Source organism: Eimeria mitis, genomic scaffold, assembly GCF_000499745.2.
Source record: "Eimeria mitis Houghton genomic scaffold, Emh_scaff1440, whole genome shotgun sequence".
Lineage (NCBI taxonomy): Eukaryota > Apicomplexa > Conoidasida > Eucoccidiorida > Eimeriidae > Eimeria > Eimeria mitis.
Genome location: NW_013569250.1, coordinates 852 through 1,126, shown reverse-complemented (window position 1 = coordinate 1,126; position 275 = coordinate 852). Strand labels below are relative to the sequence as shown.

Genomic DNA, 275 nt, shown 5'->3' with positions numbered 1-275 from the left:
CCCATCCTCTCCTGGGAGAGGGGGGCCCCCCCTCTTCAGGTCGACTCCAGCAGGGGCCCCGGTACCCTGTGGTAGAGGAGGCCCGCACCCCAGTAAAGTGCAGCAACAGCTACAGCAGCAGCAACAGCAACAGCAGCAGCAACAGAGATAGAGACAGAGAGACAGCAACAAACAGGGAACAGAAGATGGGGGGCCCCCAACCCCTAGGGGGCCCTCTAAGGACCCCCTTGAGGCCCTCCTCTACACACAGCCACCACATGCAGGCACCGCAAACT

At 62.2% G+C, this 275-nt stretch overlaps 1 protein-coding gene across 1 annotated transcript in view; it reads left to right on the top strand.

Moving 5' to 3' along the window:
* EMH_0037030 (uncharacterized protein) overlaps positions 1-151 on the top strand; it is a gene marked incomplete at both ends in the record, with an annotated part of 7,564 nt that extends 7,413 nt beyond the window's left edge. The window contains one exon of the mRNA XM_013495145.1: positions 3-151. Within this exon, the coding sequence (XP_013350599.1) occupies positions 3-151 (149 nt within the window). The remainder of the gene's footprint in view (positions 1-2) is intronic.
* Between the last annotated feature and the right edge of the window lie 124 nt (positions 152-275).